Source organism: Adiantum capillus-veneris, chromosome 14 (assembly GCF_014529385.1).
Source record: "Adiantum capillus-veneris isolate H3 chromosome 14, ASM1452938v2, whole genome shotgun sequence".
Lineage (NCBI taxonomy): Eukaryota > Viridiplantae > Streptophyta > Polypodiopsida > Polypodiales > Pteridaceae > Adiantum > Adiantum capillus-veneris.
Window position 1 is genome coordinate 117,067,800 of NC_140944.1, and position 18,607 is coordinate 117,086,406.

Genomic DNA, 18,607 nt, shown 5'->3' on the forward strand with positions numbered 1-18,607 from the left:
CCTCTTGCCCCCTTCCTCTTTCTGTTCTATGCTGAGGTGATGAGCAGGTTTTTGGTTTCACAGCATGTTGGTTTACGTGGCTTAGCGTTCCCGATTCGGGGAGATGAGCTACTGGACGCTGAGTTTGCAGACGACTCAGCCTTGTGCTTGGATGGCCAGGAGGCCAACCTTCACAGGTGTGAGCAGGCTCTTGAGACCTTTTGTTGTGCATCAGGCGCACTGATCAATTTGAGAAAGACAATGGCCTTCTCGGTTGGTAGTGCTCCTAAGCTTGCTTGGATGCCAGGTGAGGGTTTCAGGTGGATTCCCCCAGGGACTGCAGTTCGGTACTTGGGCTGTCAGGTTGGTCTGGACTTGTCTCCCGAGCAGCAGGTTGCTCCCCTCCTCCTGTCTATCAGGAGGAAGTTGTTACATTGGAGCTCCGCACGACTTTCTCTGGCAGGCAGAGCTGTAGTGGCCAACTAGGTGTTGTTGGCTACTATGTGGTACATCACTTCTTGTTGGATCTTTTCGAGTTCTTGTATCAGCCAGGTAGAGAGGCTAATCAGGAACTTCCTTTGGTCAGGGTGTGACACTCAGATAGCCCGGGCCAAAGTGGCATGGGAGGTCATCACTCTTTCTTGTTCTCAGGGAGGATTGGGGATCATAGACCCAACACAGCAAAGCAGAGCCCTTCTTGGGAAGCTCATCATCAGAGGACTTCTTCCAGGAGAGGAGCCCTGGTAGGAGTTCTTTCTTCAACGGCTTAGTGCTAGGGTGCCTCAGGCTGGAGGCCCCTAGCGACCCTCGACTAGATGGGTTTTCACAGAGATGATGCGCAGAGTTGGCTTGAGCAGGAGACTGGAGGACCGCTTTGCTGTGAGTTTGCTCCGATCTTGAAAGCAACTACGGAGGGGCTTGGAGCAACGTCAACCTACTTGCACGGAGGAGTGCCTAAGACAGCTCCTTGTTTGGAACCCCATGGTTAGCACTCAGAGAGGCCACTTGGTTGGTAGTCGGTCTCATGTTTCCTGGGGTCCCATGGCAGAGGGTCCAGCACGCTCTTTAGGTGATTGGCTACAGTTTTCAGGCTTGTCAGAGGAGCTTCAGGGCATTCAACTACAGGGCATGAGAGGGGTGCAGAATATGTGTCAGGACATCTCAAAGGCAGTACCAGCTGAGTGGCTCACACCTCTCGAGTCAACAGCGCCCAGATGGATGGGAGCCTTCACGCGACTGAAGGTTCTCATCTCAGTTCGGGCTTGCTTAGAGACTATACTCTCTCTGTTTTTCGAGCTACAGGGTGAGGGACGCCTACACCGAGTTGCAGTAGAGGCCCCACAGGTGGCAGAGTGCTGTTTTCAGAGGATCCGAGTGGTGGGCATCTGTAGGAGGACTTGTGTCATAGATCCCGACCCAGCAGCTCTTGAGACTGGCCATTGGAGATTGTGGGCTTGGGAGAGTTGTCCACTCGCATGGGCTTTGGAGGGACCCTTTCTCCTGAGCAGACCATCCAGGTGTCCCTTTCTTTCAGTATAGTGTTCGACTAGGACATCACATACTGGCAGCGCAGAGAGAGGCTCGTCCTGCTGCAGCACCTCATTGGCAGTAGGAGGGTCTCACAGCTGAGTTCTTGACAGTTTTTTGGGAGAGGTTGTGGGACTCCAGACAACCGAGGCGAGTCACTTTGTTCCAGTGGCTGGTTGCACACCGAGCTACAGCAGTTGGGAGCTCGCTTGTACATAGTGGTCTCTTGGCTGCATGTGTAGCTTGTGACCATCTTGTGGAGAGTCAGCGTCACTGTCTTTGGGACTGTCCTTTGGCACAACAGGTGTGGCTTCGTGTTCTTCGATTGATGCCAGCTCTTTCCACAGCTTGGCATTACACTTGGGGGGCAGCTGCTTGGTCCACTCTCACGGGCCTTGCACTTCAGTTTGTGCTATCCTCCATCAGCAGGATGATAGTGATGCAGGGAGGTCGACCTACACTCGAGCCTGCTACAGAGCTTACTCCACAGGAGTGGTGCATTGAGAGAGAGGAGTGTTGGGATGTCACCAGGAGGTGTATTTTTCCTGTTGCCTTCCGTAAATAAGTATTAGATATATTTATTTTATTTTTACTTGTTTGTCCCAAAACCCTTTAAAAGGTGCAAGTGGACATTGCATGGCCAGTGTGAAACGGCTGCAGCCAAATGGGTTTCTCACATCGGGGATCTAGGTCGGTCAGACAGGGACTGCCCGGGCCAGTTAGCACTGAATTCTGATGAGTATGGAAGCTCGTGTGCGCCAAACTGGAATTTGGGCCACTCGTCAAGTCACTGCAACTTTATAAGTTGAAAGGGGCCAGTAAATTAACCCATATTGTAGATGTTGGTCAAATGGTAGTCTTCAATGATGGTGAGGAGACCGATAGGGACACCATGGAAGCATCTCCTAAAATTTAGGGAACTGCTATTTTTGACCGGAAAATGTGTTCGCGTCATTAGCTTTGGAATGACAAGGGGAACATTTTATTGCTCTGCTGCCAAGTCAACTGACGCACCAGTTGAGATATTTTTAGCAGGGAAAGCCCAAACTCGAAAACTGGGCGACGTGTCAGCCTATGAGTGATTCTGCCACTCTGGGAGGCCAAAACGAGCTGCATATCAATAAAGGGGGCGCCATTTTCAGCCTCAGGTGGATTGTAGCAGGTACAGAAGCTATGGAATGCTTACCTTGCCCTCTATGCACAGTATGGTGACGGGAGTGATGCCCCGCACGCTACATACTGCTCTCTTTCTTCCCTACGTACAGTATGTTATGCCCCACTAGTGGACTTCTCATTTGACCTATGTACAGTTCTGGGGGTTTATGCGCGTTTGCCAAGGCAAGAGCCTTTTGAACAGGAACCGGATTAGCTAATTGCTAATCCCCCACAGGTACGCACAGTTCCATCACGAAAGATTGCGAGTTTGGAGAGTTTTCTCGCGTGAAAACTCGTCCAATTCACAGGGGAACTGTCCCATTGCCTGCGGGAGCCCTTGGGACACGCGTAGGCGTGTTCGCTCCGCTAAAAACGATCCGAAACAGGGAATTACAGCCTGTTGTGTTTTTCTGCAGGTTTAGGGTTTCGCACCTAAACTGCAAGGGAACATCGGGGGAGCCTTGTGAGAGACTTGGGATGCGTGTACAGGCTTTTGGGCTCCCGGCAGTAAAAAACAGAGAATTACAGCCCGCTGAATTTCTGTGACAGCTCACCAGAAAGCTTCCAGATATCGAGGAAATCCGTCCTAGACAGGTGTTTTTGACCTACAGGGGTTTTTGCGCCGTTATGCTATCGAAATCCGGTCGAAAACCTGCGTTTTCAGCCCTCGCCAGGTTTGGACAGCTTTGTGAAAGCTTGTGCTAAGTGGTCGGATCGTCTACCTTAATTTGAATAAAGAAATACCGAAAGGGGCGCCAGTCTTTGGGGCCTACAGGGTGTCGGTCTCGTGTGCGCAGTGACATTCTAGTCGCTGGACGCAACTGTGTTCTCTTCCCTTCTCAGTGCTATGTGTAAAGTTAACAGGTAATTGAAATAGTGCCGCCCTCTACGTTGTACGGGCCGGTTTTATGGTTCCATCGACGGGATAGTCACTTTTTCTTCAAAAAGTGCAGTGTGGATTGTCGTGGGTGAAAGCAACACAGAGCTTGTCGATATGGTAGAGAAGAGAGACCAAGTACTTGAAGAGGGATCTTCCTCACATGGCACAGAGAAAATTCCTTCAACTCTTCAAGAAGAGGACAGGTTGTTTAGAACTCAACTGCGTTGTTGCATGGACATGTTTCAGCAGTTGGCTAACAACCCAAGGATGCAGGAATTCTTACAGGCTCCGACACAGGGTTTTCAGCCTCCTACACAGGGCATGACTGAGCCGTTGCAGGAAAAGGAGATTTCCAATGCGCAGAGGACTCATGATGCTCGAGGGAAAGCCCATGTGGTTGAGCAACTAGCGGTGTCCAATGATCCAAAGCAACTTGCTTTAGTTGGACAGGAACCGTTTGTGAATGGTCAAGGGAGCAATGAACATGCTATGCGTCAGACCCTTCCATTACCTAATACTTATCCTGGTTATTTTGGAGGTGGTTCAGTGTTTCAAGCTATGGCTGGACCTTCCACAGGTTATATGCCAGGGAATGTGTTCGGGACAATGCAAACAGGCATGGGTAACCCTATATACGCGAACATGGGTGTCCAACCAGGTTTTCAGGGTGCCTTTGGCCAGTTTCGAGTGCCTGGAACACAATTTGGTATGGCTGGTTTTTCGCAGCCATACGTACAAAATGCAGATATGACAGGGAAAACAGTTGATGCGAGTGCTGGAATGAACACTCATGGAGCACCACTGCTACAGGCACCCGTTTTTTATGATAATGTGGCTCCTTTGAGTCAGCCTAAGGATTACAAGGAAGGTGGGCAGGGAGTGAAGTTTGAAACTTTCAGAGGAACTGAGGACCAATTAAAGGCTTTGACCTTTATACAGCAGTTCGATGCAGCTTATGCTGGAGGCAACTTCACGGAATCTTCAAAGATACGCAAGGCTGTCACTTTCTTGAAAGGGAATGCGCTTCAATGGTGGACCGCATTGTTGAACCCCAAGGTCAAGCCCCAACAACGTGGGTCCAATTCAAACAACTTTTTGCGCCTGCATGGTTGACAAGCACTTTTGAAGTGGATGTGATGACGGAATGGCACGAGTTGAATGCTAAACAGTGTGCAGATCTGGAAGAGTACAATAAACGGTTTTGGGCCGCACTGTTGCCAGTCACCTCTTACAGGTTTGTGCCTTTGTCAGAACAAATTGAGAAGTACTATTGCGGATTGCCCAAGAAAATCAGGGACTACTGCACAAAGACTACTGTCATGAATATGTTTCAATTGATAGAGAATGCAAGAGTGGCCAACAATCTGTCGAAGGGAGATTCCGATGGATTTAATAGCCACAAGAAAGGGGCCCAGGGCAAACAGTTTTCAGCCAAGGGCAATGTTGCAGCAAAGCCTTCTGAGTCTCCTGCAAAGAAGCCCTCCACTGAAGAAGCTTATACGTCCAAGAAGCAGTCTAAATCTTCTTAGGAACGAGGACAAGGACAAAAAAGGCATTTTTCTGGCAAAACTTTTCAAGAAAGGAAAGCTCTTAGGGAGGCCAAGAAATGCTACATTTGTGAACAGGAAGGACATTTTGCAAATGAGTGCCCACAGAAGAAGTCACAGGATAAGGATGACAAGTCAGACCATAAAGGGAAGAAGCCAAAGCCGAGTGCAGGACTTGTTCCAGATTTGGTTGGAGATCAGCCAAACACAGATGCCACGGAGCTTTGCAGAGCTTGGGGCAAAGTTAGAGACCAGACAGTGCTGGTTTTCTTTGATCCAGGAGCCCGTGCAAATTTCATATCACTAGAATTGGCATCAAAGTTGGGCATTCGTGCAGAGGAGATAGGTATGACAGGCGAAGCAGGTTTGGCATGCCCAGGACATTCAGAGCCTGTTACTCCCATCCTGGGAAAGCTTCGTCGTCTACACATTCAGAGCTATGTGGATGCGGAAGAATTTCATATTATGCCGCTTGAGGGCTATGATGTGTTATTGGGTATCCCATGGTGTTACAGGTTGCATGCTATGGTGGATACTTACAACAAAAATATTACCCTTGTACATAGAGGAAAGACTCATGTCCTTGATGTAAAGCTTAAAGGCGAGTCTGTTCCAGTTGTTTCTGCTTCTGCTATTTCATCTGTAATAAAGAATCATCTTTCTGCGTACTTGATCTTTGCAAAAGATGTACCTCAAGTTGTATCTAATTTGTCTACCTTAGATAAAGACAGGTCAACTTTTTTGAGTGGTTTCAGTGATTGTTTTTCGAACTCTTTGCCAGGGGAGTTACCTCCTGAGAGACCTGAGGATCATACTATAGATCTTGTGCCAGGTTCTAGTCCACCGAATAGACCACCATACAGGGTTAGTGCAGCCCAGCAGAAAGAGATTATGGGTCAGGTCAACGAGCTTTTAGAGAAGGGGCTGATTCAGCCCAGTTCATCCCCTTTTTGTTCGCCTGTACTCTTAGTGCAGAAGAAGGATGGTTCATGGCGCATGTGCATTGACTATCGCGCCTTGAATAAGAATACCATCAAGAACAGGTTCCCCATACCGAGGATAGATGACATTCTTGATCGGCTTGAGGGAGCGTCATTGTTTACAAGAATAGACCTAAAGAGCGGGTATCATCAGATACGCATCAAACCAGAAGATTTCCATAAGACTGCGTTCAGGACAACATTTGGTCTCTATGAGTTTCTTGTCATGCCATTTGGTCTCACAAATGCTCCTACCACGTTTAATAGAATGATGGACAGAATTTTTAGACCACATAGAAACTTCGTGGGTACCTTCTTTGATGACATGATTGTCTACTCAAAGTCTGAAGAGGAGCATAGGGATCACTTGACTGCAGTTTTCAATGAGTTACGTAAGAACAGGCTACTCATTAATGCGAAGAAGAGTGAATTCTTTTTGCAAGAGATTCACTTCGGGCACATTGTTTCAAAGGATGGGGTACGCATGGATCCCGCTAAAGTGGAAACAATTAGGTCATGGCCAGACTTGAAGTCCGTACATGACATTCGAAGCTTTCTAGGCTTATGTTCCTACTACAAGAGGTTCATCCGAAATTTTTCTGAGATTGCTTCTCCACTCCATGCACTGCAAGGAAAAGGAGTTATTTTCAAGTGGACAGCCAAGGAAATTTTAGCGTTTAAACACTTGAAAGAGAAGCTGACTTCAGATCCTGTAATTATTTTGCCAAATCTTTCTAAACCTTTTGTGGTTCAATGTGATGCGTGTGGCCATAGTCTTGGTGCAGTTCTAATGCAGAATGACCGAGTAGTCGCATATGAGAGCAGAATTCTTTTGAAGACTGAAAGGAACTTGCAAGTCTATGAGAAAGAATTGCTGGCAGTAATTCATGCTCTCACTAGTTGGAAACACTATATGCTAGGGGCTGATTTTGTTGTCCAAACGGATCATCAAACCTTGCGATATTTTCTCACACAGACGAAGTTGTCTGAGAAGCACATGCGATGGGCAAACATCTTGTCAATGTTTCATTTTCAGATTGTGCATGTGCAAGGGAAAAAGAACGTGGTGGCTGATGCGTTGTCACGAAAGCCCCTAATTTCAGCAGTGTCAATTCCGTACTATTGTGAACTAGACGAAATGAAGACACAATATGCTGAAGATTCAGATTTTGCAAGGATCTATGACCAGCTTGTTGATGGGCAACATCATGAGCACTATATGCTTAAGAATGACTTTCTTATGATGCATGGAAAGTTATGCGTTACTAAACAGTTACGGCCAAAGATTTTGATGGAAAGTCATGCTCCACCTTATGCTGGGCATCGTGGAATTGATGCGACAGTGAAAGGGGTTGAGGCATTCTTCTATTGGCCAGCTTTGCGTCAAGATGTTGACATTTTTGTAAGATCATGCTTAGTATGCCAAAAAGTCAAATTTGACAGACAAAAGCAATCGGGATTGTTGCAGCCATTGCCGATCCCTGATAGGCCATGGGAAAGTATAGCAATGGACTTTATCTTTGATCTTCCAAGGACGCAAACAAGAAATGATGGGATTTGGACTATCATTTGTAGGTTCAGTAAGCAGGCCCATTTCATTCCTGTTAGGAAGAAGATAAAGCCAGAACACATGGTCAAGATATTCATGAGCAATATCTTTAAATATCATGGGATGCCTCAGTCAATTGTCAGTGACAGGGATCCTCGTATGACGAGTCTTTTCTGGAAGGCATTGTTTGAGAACATGGGCACTACGCCCAAGTTCTCTTCTTCGTTTCATCTGCAAATTGATGGACAGTCAGAAGAGGCAAATTCTACTGTCTTGGACCTGCTCAAATGTTATGTCTCAGAGCACAAGGCAACTTGGGAACACCATCTCCCATTGGTTGAATATGCTTACAATAACACTGTGCATACGTCAACAGGTAAGGCACCATTTGAGATAGTGGAAGGAGGAAAGAAAGTCCCGCCCATTTTGCAGACTAAGGACAAGATATTTGAGGCAGACAAGTATGTGCAAGATATGGATGAAACATACAGGAAGATAAAGATTGCTCTTGAGAAGACTCAGGCTAAGCAAAAGAAAGCTGCTGATCGTCACCGTCGTGAACTTGTATTTTCACTTGGTGATTGGGTACTTTTGCGCTTTGAAAAGGCCAGGTTAAGGAAAAGGAAAGGCAAGGAACGCTTGTTTCCTAAGCTCAGTATGCGATATTATGGTCCTTTTCAGATTTCAGAAAAGATCAGCGATGTAGCTTACAGGTTAAAGCTACCAGAAGGCTGGAAAATACATAATGCTTTTCATGTCAGCCTTCTAAGGCCCTTTGTTGGTGATGTGCCAGAGAATATGCTTGATGAGGAACAACCCGAAGTGGAAGAATTGGATGAAATCCTTGTTCCTGAACAGATATTGGCACATAAAGAAAGAAAGGTTAGAGGAAAAGTTGCAAGACGCTATTTGGTGAAGTTCAAGAACTATCCATCATTAGATGCCAAATGGATGGAAGAGTCTGAATTGCTTGATTCACCTCAGCTATTGCAATTGTATCTTGAAGCCTTTCAAATGGAACCCACAGTGACTTGATGCAACCTTTTTGGAGCAAGGCAAGAGTTCATGATGCTCAAGAGAGTAGTTAAGCAATTGTATCTACTCTTTCCATACAGAATTTAGCTAGAGAAGTTCGCGCTCAAGAGTACACTAGAAGACTTCTATGCTTGATATATGTGTCGTAGCCAGGTTGGTGGGATTGTTTAATCGTCCAACGCTACATTTCTGGAAGCATGTAAATCTTGGATTCCCATCATAGAATATATGTGATATGAGGAGATATCTGCATGTATTATTGGCATGCAAGCGAGGTCACCAGGAGGTGTGTCACCAGGAGGGTGGGGTGTGTCGCCAGGAGGTGTATTTTTCCTGTTGCCTTCCGTAAATAAGTATTAGATATATTTATTTTATTTTTACTTGTTTGTCCCAAAACCCTTGAAAAGGTGCAAGTGGACATTGCATGGTCAGTGTGAAACGGTTGCAGCCAAATGGGTTTCTCACATCGGGGATCTAGGTCGGTCAGACAGGGACTGCCCGGGCCAGTTAGCACTGAATTCGGATGAGTATGGAAGCTCGTGTGCGCCAAACTGGAATTTGGGCCACTCGTCAAGTCACTGCAACTTTGTAAGTTGAAAGGGGCCAGTAAATTAACCCATATTGTAGATGTTGGTCAAATGGTAGTCTTCAATGATGGTCAGGAGACCGATAGGGACGCCATGGAAGCATCTCCTAAAATTTAGGGAACTGCTATTTTTGACCGGAAAATGTGTTCGCGTCATTAGCTTTGGAATGACAAGGGGAACATTTTATTGCTCTGCTGCCAAGTCAACTGACGCACCAGTTGAGATATTTTTAGCAGGGAAAGCCCAAACTCGAAAACTGGGCGACGTGTCAGCCTATGAGTGATTCTGCCACTCTGGGAGGCCAAAACGAGCTGCATATCAATAAAGGGGGCGCCATTTTCAGCCTCAGGTGGATTGTAGCAGGTACAGAAGCTATGGAATGCTTACCTTGCCCTCTATGCACAGTATGGTGACGGGAGTGATGCCCCGCACGCTACATACTGCTCTCTTTCTTCCCTACGTACAGTATGTTATGCCCCACTAGTGGGCTTCTCATTTGACCTATGTACAGTTCTGGGGGTTTATGCGCGTTTGCCAAGGCAAGAGCCTTTTGAACAGGAACCGGATTAGCTAATTGCTAATCCCCCACAGGTACGCACAGTTCCATCATGAAAGATTGCGAGTTTGGAGAGTTTTCTCGCGTGAAAACTCGTCCAATTCACAGGGAACTGTCCCATTGCCTGCGGGAGCCCTTGGGACACGCGTAGGCGTGTTCGCTCCGCTAAAAACGATCCGAAACAGGGAATTACAGCCTGTTGTGTTTTTCTGCAGGTTTAGGGTTTCGCACCTAAACTGCAAGGGAACATCGGGGGAGCCTCGTGAGAGCCTTGGGATGCGTGTACAGGCTTTTGGGCTCCCGGCAGTAAAAAACAGAGAATTACAGCCCGCTGAATTTCTGTGACAGCTCACCAGAAAGCTTCCAGATATCGAGGGAATCCGTCCTAGACAGGTGTTTTTGACCTATAGGGGTTTTTGCGCCGTTATGCTGTTGAAATCCGGTCGAAAACCTGCGTTTTCAGCCCTCGCCAGGTTTGGACAGCTTTGTGAAAGCTTGTGCTAAGTGGTCGGATCGTCTACCTTAATTTGAATAAAGAAATACCGAAAGGGGTGCCAGTCTTTGGGGCCTATAGGGTGTCGGTCTCGTGTGCGTAGTGACATTCTAGTCGCTGGACGCAACTGTGTTCTCTTCCCTTCTCAGTGCTCTGTGTAAAGTTAACAGGTAATTGAAATAGTACCGCCCTCTACGTTGTACGGCCGGTTATATGGGATCTCATCAGCAGCCTGACACTCTGGTTCATCTGGCGGGCCCGCTGCTTCTGCATCTTCGAGGCTCGCCTTGTACCACCGGTAGAGACTGTCCGGGATCTTTGGCTAGAGCTAATCCATACTCTCAGAGGACAGTTTGAGAGGCTCCAGGGCAGCTCCGACCGCATGCGGGAGTGCAGAGAGGCTTTCCTCGGACTCTGGCATCCTGGGCCTTTTTTCACCATGGTCTAGGGTGTGCTCAGATGGCACTATCGTCCACTTGTGTGGCTGTTCCCTCCTCCTATCTCTTGATTTAGCCTCATTGTACATCTGCTGTTTTTTCATTGGGAGAGTCTCCCCATCATGATTGTTGTATCCCTCTCCGATAGAGGTGGTTGTAGCCGTATGGGCAGTTTCATTAACTAATAGAAGGTTCTTTTTCTCGAAAAAAAAAACAAGTCTTCTCAAAGTACCTCTCAGACTCCTCAGAACCCTCAGAACGGTAAGAATGGTAAGAACGGTAACTCTCTAGCCAATCTTCCTCTAATCCTTCGGAAAAGAACTTACAAAATGAATCTAAGGGTAAAGCTAAAACACCTGCTAAACCTAAGTTAACCCCATATGAAAAAGCCGCAAAAGGAATCATAGGAGGATACATAACGGCAGAAGAACAAGTCATTTATGCTAAGGAAGGTCGTTGTTATCAATGTCACGTCAAGGGTTACATTAAAGCGGCTTGTCCTAAGACAGCCCCACCTAAGGAACCCAAAGCACCAATAGCTACCATAAGCACTTTAATGAACCAATTTGAATCTTCACATGTTTCTGACACACACATTGATGAGTCTCTCTATAAGTGTTATGGTCATGTGAAGGGTCAGGGTTTTTGTTCTTTCTCAAGATGAGTGCTCCGTACTGTGCTCAAGGTTCCTTTTGTTCTTATGGAAGGGAGAGCCTTCCGTTCTTAATGAGAGAGTGCAATGATCACAAACAAGTGAATGGACACTGTGCGTGAAAGTGTATGAGACTGAGAGATAGAGAGAGAAGAGAATACGACACCAGAGACGTTGTAAAACCCTCCTCCGAAGGCCCCACTCTCTATGGCGAGAGTGGTCTACTTATGATTGCACAAATCTCTACAATGCTTGGACTTGTTGACGACGATGAGGACGACGACGAGACGGGCTGAAATCTGAAAACGCTAGGGACTGAAATCTGCAAATCTTTATCTACTGAATTCTGACTCTATGTCGATGACGATGACGATGCGACGGCGACACGCTGAAAATGCAGATGCTGAAATCTGCGTTTTCCGGGCTGAAACTAGAAAGCTTGCAGAAACTGACGGTGCGGTGAGGATCTGCTGCGGGAAGGTGAGATCTGTGAGGTTCGGGACTTCTTCTGCGATGTCTAAAGGCTGAAAACTGAAAACGCTGATGCTTCTTGGTGTTCCGTCGCGGTGAATATGCAAAACGCCGGGGCTGATCTGCAAACCAAAAACGCTAGGGCTGAAAACTGTTCTGCTGTCGTCGGATGTCTTGCAAATGCAAAATGCTAGGCTGATCTGCTGTGTCGTGATGACGCCGGGCTGATCTGCTGTGCACAAAACGCCAAGGCTGGTCTTGTAGATGATCTAGGTCCTTGCTTCTGTTGCAAAAACGCTAGGCCTTGCTGGGGTACTGCTAAGAAGTTGCCTTTTGAGCAAGTGCTCCTGCTGCCTCTTTTGCCAGAAAGTGCTAGCGCTAGGTTTTTATTTATACAAACTTAGCAAAATTGCCCTACCTACTTTCCAACAAAAGTCACTTAAAAATAATAAGTGAAAAATGTTAAAAATAGGAAAAATAGGTCTATGCACTGTGAAAATGCTCTTGATGGGATCTGACTGAAACCTGATGGTCATGCTGTGTGCAACCAGAGGATATGCATCTAATCTGAGTGTCTGAATATGCACGGTCTGCGAACAGACTCACAAAGGTGCCAGATCATTTCCTATTTTAGACTGACTTGACTGAACTGTGCATGCAACGTAGATGAACAAATAGACGGAGTGCCAAACCGTTCAGCACATACATGCAAACAATGCGATCGAATCTTGTCTTGATTATCTAAATCAATCAACTGTGGCAAACCACAACGGAAATGCCCATGCTTGGTGCTCATACTTTCATGTGCTCTTTCTACCATAGTTACCCGGAACGCAGAACGGGAACGGCGACGGGATCCCCGCGGAACAGGGGAACGGCTAGGGGTCCGGAACGGGAACGGCGCGGAACGGGAGGTATAAAAAACACCCAAATAGTGCATTTTTTAGCTCCTTGTGTTTAAATACAAGGAGTATTAGAGTGCTTTGACTCTAATACTCACAAAAAACTCGTTTTGAAGACCATTCAACCTTGCTATGACTAGATGATGAGAGAGAGAGAGAGAGAGAGAGAGAGAGAGAGAGAAGAGGGAGAGACTCGAGAGAGTGAGAGGGAGAGGGAGAGATTTGAGAGAGTGGGAGGGAGAGGAAGAGAGCTTGAAGGCTTGAAGCCTTGAGCCTTGAGAGAGTGAGTCTTGAGAGAGAGAGATCTTGAGAGAGTGAGAGGGAGAGAGCTTGAGCCTTAAGGATTAGCTTGTGGAGAGAAAGGGGGAGGGGGGTGCATTTTATGAGTCCTTGAGGCCTTGCACACTTCAAACAGAAGCCTAAACATTTACTTCAATTTTTTCAATTTTTGCCAAATTTGTTTGTAGTCGTTGGCCGTTCCAGGGGCATTCCGGAACGTTCCGGAACGGCCGTTCCGGTTTGCACTGGCCACCCGAAACGTCAGATGTTCCAGGACGTTTCGGAACGTTCGGGAAGGGAACTGCCCCCCGGAACGCTGGAACGGAGGCTAGGGGGCGTTCCCCGGTAACTCTGCTTTCTACAACTGTGTCGTGCCAAGGAAGAGACATGGAATGTGACTTCCTTGAATGCATACTTTTCAGCTTTTCATGAACAATCCGCATACATTCGTGCTCATTCATGAGGGAAACGTGCTCAACGTACAATATATCATGCTTAGGAAAAGGGATGACATAAAGAAGCTGACGAAAATACAGGAAACGATCACGAATGCAACACTCAAACAATGCGTGCTGACGAATCATTCGAACACATAATACTTCTTGTAAGGGTTCTTTAGACCATCCACTGAAGGCTTGGGTTCTCGTGGTCTTGGGTTCTTAAGTTCATGAGGAACTTGGATTCTTGTGGGTCTTGGTTCTTGGGGTTCTTGAGTTTTTGAGGTTCTTGTGGGTCTTGAGGTTCTTCTCTAGCTTGCAATCTGTGTTCGAGAAAGATCTTCTCTTCACCCGAGTTCTGCTCTTTTCCGTAGGCGCACCCCTTGGCGGCCTTGCGCTCACACCAAGGTTGCTTTTTCCCAACTGACGTCGATTGGCCGGCCGCTAAGTGCACGGTTTGCTCTCAATGAGTGAAAAGAGGCACAAGGGGAGGTTGGACAAGCCCTTCTTTCTTGGGATTCCTGGCACTCTTCAAAAAGACGATTAGGAATCGACACGCCCAAGCGAACTTGGGTTCATGCGACCTCAACAAGCAAAAAGAATTTCTGTGGTTCTTTCCTTGAGTGATACAGAACACTGCCAAAGCTCTGATACCAACGTAAGGTGCAGCGGAATGAATGTTGTTCTTTCTCAAGATGAGTGCTCCGTACTGTGCTCAAGGTTCCTTTTGTTCTTATGGAAGGGAGAGCCTTCCGTTCTTAATAAGAGAGTGCAATGATCACAAACAAGTGAATGGACACTGTGCGTGAAAGTGTATGAGACTGAGAGATAGAGAGAGAAGAGAATACGACACCAGAGACGTAAAACCCTCCTCCGAAGGCCCCACTCTCTATGGCAAGAGCGGTCTGCTTATGATTGCACAAATCTCTACAATGCTTGGACTTGACGACGATGAGGACGACGACGAGACGGGCTGAAATCTGAAAACGCTAGGGACTGAAATCTGCAAATCTTTATCTACTGAATTTTGACTCTATGTCGATGACGACGACGATGCGACGACGACGCGCTGAAAACGCAGATACTGAAATCTGCGTTTTCCGGGCTGAAACTGTAAACCTTGCGGAAATTGACCGTGTGGCGAGGATCTGCTACAGGAAGGTGAGATGTGCGAGGTTCGGGACTTCTTCTGCGATGTCTAAAGGCTGAAAACTGAAAACGCTCTCCCCGCCACCCCCCCCCCCCCCCCCCCCCCCCCCCAACACACCCGAGACTTAGAGGGGAGTGACACTCCCGCGGGCGGAGAGGGCTAGACGACGACCATGGGTTGATGAGTTAAAACATTCTTGACACCAGTCACTGGCTACAGGTGCATGAGCCTCCACCATCGATAGATCGAGGAGATCCGGACCCTGGAGCGTCGTGCCACTGAGGAGCAAGTGGCTCAAAGGAGGGCCGACCCTGCAACTTTCATCTGGGCAGCCCTGGCTCCAGACCCGCCCTTGTACCACATCTTACAGCCCCCCCATTTGTGCAGGGTGGCTAGATAGCTTGATGCATTCTCATGATTGTACTACCCTGGGCATATAGACATGCATGTACCCCTAGAGATACTAGATAGAGCTCCAACCCTCCTCAGATACCCCATGGATATATCATCACCATCACCTCCAGTACATCACTACCTATGTTCAGTTTTGTATCAGTTTTGTTTCATTTGTCTTTCCGATAGATGGATGACATACACACCATGTACATTTGATTTGTCTCATTGGCCGATTTCGGCGTGAGATAGACATAAAAAATCTTTCTTTCTCTCTCGGTCTCTCCTTTCCCCTCGTGCACAAGAATCAGCACGACATTGTGTCATGACACGGGACGCGTTCCCACAACGTGGAACGACAAGAAGTGGGGATGGCCAAGTCAAAGAAGATTGACTTTAAGACAAAAACATTGGCCTTTTTCCGGTGGGGCCTTGGGCTCTCTCTCTCTCTCTCTCTCTCTCAGGCCTTGCTCTAGCTTTTTGTAGCCCATCTAGAGTGTACACTCTCCTCCCAGTTTGTTGCTAACCATTCTATTTGGATTGTACACTCTATTCTGGTTTTCGCATGATTTTCCCCCATTGTAGTGTTTTGCTAGGGTGACTATCTATTGTGCCAATTTGTTGCAAATAGGCTTTTTAATTTTGAAAGAAAGTTCGTTTTAGTGTGGCGTTCTGGGCATCGTTCCTGGGATGGTATATTGGACGTTCCCATTCTCTGTCCCCTTTCCATGTTTCTATGCGTTTAACTCTCTGTTGAGCATGAGCTCTTTATGTTGTTTGCTTCTATTACTTGTCCTAGTGAACGTCGAGTTTGCTCATTCATCATCCTTGTTGTAACCTCATGAACAAATATTTTTTTGTAGGATGCTCTGGTGGACTGGTTATCCATTCAAAGCCAGGCATTGGCTTCTATCCAGGCTTACATTTGGGTATATATCATGAGACACAAGATTTGGAAGCGTGGAACAAGAATCAACTGGACAAGCTCAACATGGGCCTTGGACAAAAAGGTGCCATGGGCTATTTTTCCTTGAGAGTGAGGCAGTTTTTGAAGGAGTTCTTGTATCCAAATATTGACCAAGGAAGAGTCCCCGCTCATCACCTTCATCATCAGGTACATGTGTGTGTGTGTGTGTGTGTGGAGAGAGAGAGAGAGAGAGAGAGAGAGAGAGAGAGAGAGGGAGAGAGAATTTCAGGTGGTGAGGCGAGTGAAACGAATGAAGCAAATAGAAGCTGATGGTTGTGCCACAGTGGTAGAGGTGTGTTTTGTTTTTTTTTTTGAATGGCTTGTGTTCATCATGAAGGTTTGCTCATTGAGAGTCTCTTTTGTGTTTCAGGCTGTCAAAGAAGCGAGTCCGGAGCTGGAAGAGGTGGCTTCCTCCGAGACAGGAGCTGAGGAGCAAGAGCTGGCTGATTCAGGAATGGAGCAGCAGGAGCCAGCGGAGTTCGATGTGGAGACATTGGATCTCTTTGGCCCTTGGCCGGTACGTACATGTGAAAACCGCGCATCATTTCTATGAAGCATTGTTGGTGATGAAATTTCTTTGGATATGCAGGGACTCGAGTCATAGGTGCACCTCGGATGTTGGCGTGTTTTCAAGCAAGAATCAATGAAACCTGGTTCCTTTTTGCTCATGCCTTAAAGGGCAATGCTGTGAAACTATTGCCGTCGTCTTTAGCTTCCACATCCCCAAGTGCTACCAGTCTTTTTCATGTGGCCTGGGGCGGAACCATGGCTCAGTTTTGACTGCTGTGATTGGGAGACCCACACAATGTTCGTAAATTTCTTTGATGGGCACTTGCTGCTGGTAGAGTGCATTCGCCGAAAGAGGAGCATTGTTGTCGAGGTTTGTTTAGCATCTGGCGTGGCTGCTTATGATGCCATCTTATGTCTTTTCAGTTGGATGGCTCTATGAAGGGGAACTCTGGGTTCGGGCTCATGCATGTCAGTAGGTTGCTAATCGGATGTTATGGTCCTTGAACAATGCCATGGCAAATCGGGAGAGTTTCCCCTCTGTGTGAATGAACATTCTAGCGTATAAGGCGTGCATTTTGTTGGCACGCTCTTTCGAAAGTGGTTTTTGTCAAGGTTCAGCTTTGAATGTGTGCTTATATTCTATAATCAGCACAATGTTGATAGCAATGCTGTGATATGACGAAGGCTATATGGAGAAGGGGAGCAAGCTCTAATGGATGAACATGGAGTTTCTTTTTAAAAAAAAAAACTTGTAATGTTTTGCTTGGTTGCCTGGACTGCAACTAAACACTTGGTTGGCTCCAGTATGTGATTATCGTGGGCCAATCCATCGAACAAGAGTGGTAGATGTTTGCAAGCAAGTAGTGTGCGCGGCCCCTCTAATGTTCATCTCATGGACCTTCCTCGCGCAAAACCTTTAGAGGTAAGTTTGCACAAAGATGATTGCTTCCACCTTAGTGCGTTACACGTGCATAGCGAGGATGTGGAGAGATGTTCAATGGAATAGCAAATATGGTAATCCTGTGCAAGTGTAGATGCAAATGGCTTGCCACAATCAAGAAGATCAACCCAAGGAACCCATAACCTGGACAAAGTCCCTGGATTTTACTGTTACAATGGATTTGAACACTTTGTCATGCGCAAGCAAGGCCTAGGTGCGAAGTGATCTTTTGTTGTGCCTGTGTAGCAAAAACAGGGCCATCTAGGTAGTGATGGGACCATGATGAGTACCCTAGGCTATACTATTTGTCACCATGCACTGATATGGGCTTAGTGTCGCCAACACCAAGCCCAAGAGATGGGTCATTGTGAAAAACACCAGTGAGTGAGAAAATCTGATTGACCTTTGGACCAATCATCGACAATCGAGCTTTGCATGGTTTCGTTAAATTTAGATGTTTCTCAGTGTTTTAAGCAAGGGCTTCTCCCGAAGGCGCACACAGAGATTGGTATTGTCCATATTTCACATATGCTTGAAAAGAGTAGAATCTTCAATAAAGAAAAGTAGGCTCCATGACATTCAAAAATAATATGCCTTGCAAAATTTTGGCCATTGCCCATTTGATGCATTTGCATGCACTTATCGAGTGTGGTTGTTGGCCCTATAAAGGTTCTCGTAACCGCATAACATTGGGCATTATGGTGGAAGTTTGAGACTTCATCTGAAGCGATGGGGACCCTTTTCATCTTGGAGTTGAGAAGTGTGCCTTCGTCATGTCCATAATCCGAGGGTATGTCTCGTCAAATCAACCACAAGACGAGGTATCATGTTACGACAAGGCCTCGGTTTTAGCTTTATATGCAACGTTTTGGCATTATACATGATAGAGCGTGGAGTTTGAAGTGCCCATATAGCTCTGTTGTATGCAAGAGCAAGGTAAGCAACCCTTACATGATGGCACACGATGGCGTTTTCATGTCAGTGCTCTTGTTGTTCGCAGTGGGTCATTCAAGCCTCCCTCCCTTACATTAGCAGTGGGCGTAGTAAAAAGCAAGTTGTATTCTTTGCTAGAAGTCCCTTCTATACTTTGTAATGCATTTAATCTGATATTTTTGGATTTAAGCTAAATTCATTGCAAAACTCAAACCTTGTAAACTTGATCACTTTGAAGGCGTGCTTCT

At 46.6% G+C, this 18,607-nt stretch overlaps 1 protein-coding gene across 3 annotated transcripts in view; it reads left to right on the forward strand.

The window, feature by feature from the left end:
* Positions 1 to 17,342, forward strand: part of LOC147443003 (uncharacterized) — a 76,034-nt gene extending 58,692 nt beyond the window's left edge. For 2 of the 3 annotated variants that reach the window (XM_086528955.1, XM_086528954.1), the window contains 4 exons: positions 15,873 to 16,123; positions 16,206 to 16,268; positions 16,347 to 16,493; positions 16,566 to 17,342. In XM_086528955.1, coding sequence (XP_086385081.1) covers positions 15,873 to 16,123; positions 16,206 to 16,268; positions 16,347 to 16,493; positions 16,566 to 16,580 — 476 coding nt within the window. In that variant the 3' untranslated portion in view covers positions 16,581 to 17,342. The remainder of the gene's footprint in view (positions 1 to 15,872; positions 16,124 to 16,205; positions 16,269 to 16,346; positions 16,494 to 16,565) is intronic. The other variant, XM_086528956.1, reaches the window with a different exon arrangement.
* Positions 17,343 to 18,607: the final 1,265 nt, after the last annotated feature.